Source organism: Cyprinodon variegatus, unplaced genomic scaffold (assembly GCF_000732505.1).
Source record: "Cyprinodon variegatus isolate N-32 unplaced genomic scaffold, C_variegatus-1.0 Scaffold1453, whole genome shotgun sequence".
Lineage (NCBI taxonomy): Eukaryota > Metazoa > Chordata > Actinopteri > Cyprinodontiformes > Cyprinodontidae > Cyprinodon > Cyprinodon variegatus.
Genome location: NW_015151906.1, coordinates 1 through 3,710, shown reverse-complemented (window position 1 = coordinate 3,710; position 3,710 = coordinate 1). Strand labels below are relative to the sequence as shown.

General features: G+C 47.5%; 1 protein-coding gene across 1 annotated transcript; it reads right to left on the bottom strand.

Moving 5' to 3' along the window:
- Positions 1-274: 274 nt before the first annotated feature.
- LOC107103458 (homeobox protein engrailed-1-B-like) lies at positions 275-3,239 on the bottom strand. Its single transcript, XM_015403175.1, has 2 exons — positions 2,340-3,239; positions 275-1,072 (listed from the first exon to the last, which is right to left on the bottom strand). The coding sequence occupies exons 1-2, from the start codon at positions 2,761-2,763 to the stop codon at positions 756-758; spliced, it is 741 nt and encodes a 246-aa protein (XP_015258661.1). The 5' UTR covers positions 2,764-3,239; the 3' UTR covers positions 275-755.
- Positions 3,240-3,710: the final 471 nt, after the last annotated feature.

Below are 3,710 nucleotides of genomic sequence, written 5' to 3'. Positions count from 1 at the left end.
TGTGAATTGGACCGCTCTAAGCCGATCAGACTGAGCCGAACCGGTTTCCGTCTCAGAACGTTCCGGTCCAGATTACAGCTGATGAACCGAACCGCTCACCTTCCGGTTCCGATGAATCAAATCTGTTCAACATTTTGGGTTCAATTTTAAAGGGTTCGGTTGGACGGAACCAGCGGGCCTCCAAACGGCCTCCGGTTCCGGTTCTGTTTTTGTTTTAATTCAAACTGATTTGGATCAAAAGGAGAAAATCAGCCGAACAGAAAAGAAACATCTAGAAATTTCACATCTTTATTTGGAAACAATAAAAACTGCATCAAAAGGCCCACATCCGGTTCGGACCCAGAATCTGGACCCGCCGAACATGTCGGTTGGTTCTGTAAACTGGACTGGTTGATATAAATAAGAGAATAAATGGTCCAACCCGGGATAAGGCCGCGCGCTCGGTTCGGTCCATAATCCTGGTCCCAGAGAGGTTCGGTCAGTGTTCAGGAAATAACAGAACCTTTGGGCCCAAAACCGAACCGGACCTCGGATCCCATCAAGCAGAACCCAGAAGATGGCGAGAAGTTCTCTTTGGGTTTCAGCATAGATCTGGTTCTGGAAGCCCCCCTGCCGGACCGGACCGGACTGGACCGGATTGTAGAAACAGAACCATGTGGATCGTTTAAGGTTCGGCTCTGAATCCGCTGTTTGCCGCTCCCGGGTCCGGATCAGGGGTTCTGGTGCCGGTCCTGGTGCCGGTTCTGGTGCGGCCCTCAGTCGCTGTCGGAGCGGGCCTCCCTGCAGGCGGAGTGGTTGTACAGGCCCTGCGCCATCAGGTGCTGGGCCAGAGAGTTCGGCTTCCCGGAGGCCTTCTTGATCTTGGCCCGTTTGTTCTGGAACCAGATCTTGATCTGGGACTCGTTCAGACCCAGATCCTGGGCCAGGTTCTGCCGCCGCTGCTCCGTCAGGTACCGGTTGTTCTGGAACTCGGCCTTCAGCCGCTGCAGCTGCTCCGAGCTGAAGGCGGTTCGGGGCCGCTTGTCGTCCCTGCTGGGGCCCGGGGCCCTGCGGGCTCTGCGGGACCGGGGCCCTGTGGAGCAAAGCAAGATCCGGTTACACTCTGTTCAGAACCGCCTAAAGGTTCGGGTATCGGTTCCGTCTCTCTGGGCCCCAAATCTAAACCGATCCGGGGGCCTGAAGCGAATCGGAACCGGGCCCTTTGGATCGGAGGTCCTGGACTAAAGTTCCTCCTGCGGCTGTTTGGTTTTATCTCCATCTGAGAAAAACAATTATTATCATTTCTAAAGATCTGATTCAATTATTTCATCTATTATGGATATTTTTTTTTTTTATTTTAGATTATTTTAAGACCAAAATCAAACTGTGGGAAGTTAATTGATCGAACTAATTAGAACCGAACCAGATGGGATCAAACCGACGCGCCGGACGGATTGGACCCGGTTCAGGGTCAGCTCGGTTCGGGTCAGAATTGTTCCTCAGCCAGAGGCTTGAACTTCTGGGCCTCCGTCCGTTTCAGCAGAGTTCTGGTTCCGTTTTATTCTTTTCTGTCTTTAAGACTTTTTCCTCATTTAAAATATGAACGAAGCATCTTTTAAAAAACAGAGAAAAATATGGAAAAAGTTTTTTAGACATTTAAAAAAAAAAGAAACATCTATTTATCTATTTGGAATTTTTGCCGCCCCCCCTCCCCCCTTTAGTTGGAATAAAAATGCAAATGAAAAAAATAACAAAGAAACGGAGGAACAAAGGCCTAAAACTCTGATTTTCTTCCATATTTTCTGCGCTTCAGAGGCGCAGTTTTTCTCTTTCATTTTCATATTAATAAATTCTTCATTTATTAATATTATTATGGACAGAAAATCAAAAGTCGGAAAACCAAAGTAGCAGAGCTGAGCTTCCCAAGAAAAAAAAACCCTAATAAGCCTGATAATAGAAACATTAATAACAATAATATAAAGAACAATAATTGTAGTCATAATAATATTAATAATGATAATTTCGGGTCTAATTGTTGTTTTTTCGGCCTGATCTGCGCGGGTTTCTCTATTAACTCTAGTTTCTATTGTTTTGCTGAACTGAGCGAAGCTCCTCGGAGTTAAAATAAAGCTTCAACTATGATTTTATTTTTACTTTAGTACATTTTCTTTTCATCAGTCATTTTATCTTTTTGTTTCCTTTCAGATAGCCAACAGTTTTTATCAGTTTTTTTTTTAGTTGTTTTGTTTTTTTTTTCTTTTTGTTTTTTAAATAATTTAATTGGAGCCATTTATTAATTTATTTCGTTTATATTCTCCTTTAATGATCGCCGCTCAGAATGAGGGAATTTTTCCACCAACCTGCTGAGGGCCTGTCGGAGTAGCGGGTGCAATAAACCCAGGCCGGCCACAGCATCGGCCTGGCTGCAGGGGCCGCCGGGGCCTCTCCGCTGTCGGGGCCTGAATCGTAGGCTGTCATCAGTTCGGGGTCCCTCGCCTCAGCCTCCGCGGGGCCCCTGAGGGGCTCCTGTCCCGCTGTCCCCCCGCGCTTAGAGTCACTTCTGGAGGCTTTCCTCCGTGCCTCCGCTCCGGGCCCTCCCCGGCCGCAGCCGCCGTCCTTCCTCCGCAGGCCGAAGTCCGGCCTCAGGATGTTGTCGATGAAGAAGTTGGTGACCCCGCTGGACTGCTGGTTCCCCGGCTGCTGCAGGAGGGGCCCTCTGGCCCGGTTCGGCTCCTCTCCGGGGTTCTTTGGGCGCTGCGTTCCTGGCAGAACATTCTCCTCCATAATGAAGATCAGTAAGAAACGCAGAAAGTCCTCCTTCTGGTTCTCCCTCTGATGGGTCAGCTGATGCGTTCAGAGGAGCAGCGGAGGAGCAGCGGAGGAGCAGCGGAGGAGCAGCAGAGGAGCAGCAGTTCTGTTCCGGTGACTTTTGGCCAGAAACAATCCTGCTTCCTTTGTGATGAGAGCATCCCTCTCCTCTCTAGCCTCACCTCTCTGCTCCACGGCACCACGGATGACCTGAGGCATAAAGATGCTGCTGCTGCTGATGATGATGATGATGATGATGATGATGATGATGATGGGTCTCAGGTCTCCTCCAGGTCCTGCTTTTAGTCCCAGATGTTTCCTGCTGCACTAAATGCGCTTCATGAAAATGCCGCTCAAATACTTCCACTAAACATTTTTTGGATCTGATTTCTGATTGGTTAAAAGACTGGGCGCTGACGTCACGCTACGGGCCTCACACACGTGTTTCTGACCAATAGATTCACAGGGTGTTCATGATGTGTGATAAACAGTCATATTCATTCAGCTCATTTATCAGGTTAAAAAAAAAAAAGCTTTAAGGAAGGAAGGAAGCATCTCTGAACTCAAAGGTTCCGGTTAGTCTGAGACTTTATTTCATCATCTGAGCAAAAAGATCAGAAATAGAAACAAGGCTTGAAAATATCAGAAGGATTTAAAACATCCAGTCTCATAAAATAGGAAACACATTTACTACCAGGGGCGGATTTGGGAAGTGTGGGGCCCTAGGCAAAGGCAGGCAGGGGGCCCTATGAATGGAGAAGACATAAACAGCCCCATTCCCCAAATATAGAAATGTTAATAGAATAGACATCCATTATCTGTTCTAGGTTGTGTCCCTCTCTTCTTGTCCCTTTTCTTCTTGTTTTCCTCTCTATGTTTTGTACTCAGCTGACTTTTCATGCTGTCTCTAAAGGAATGAAAGA

Bases quoted from the DNA above. Each gene is read 5' to 3' on its own strand.
- LOC107103458 (XM_015403175.1), bottom strand. From the start codon at position 2,763: ATGGAGGAGAATGTTCTGCCAGGAACGCAGCGCCCAAAGAACCCCGGA. The intron at 1,073-2,339 runs GTTGGTGGAAAA...TTTGCTCCACAG, and splicing joins CTCCGACAGGCCCTCAGCAG to GGCCCCGGTCCCGCAGAGCC.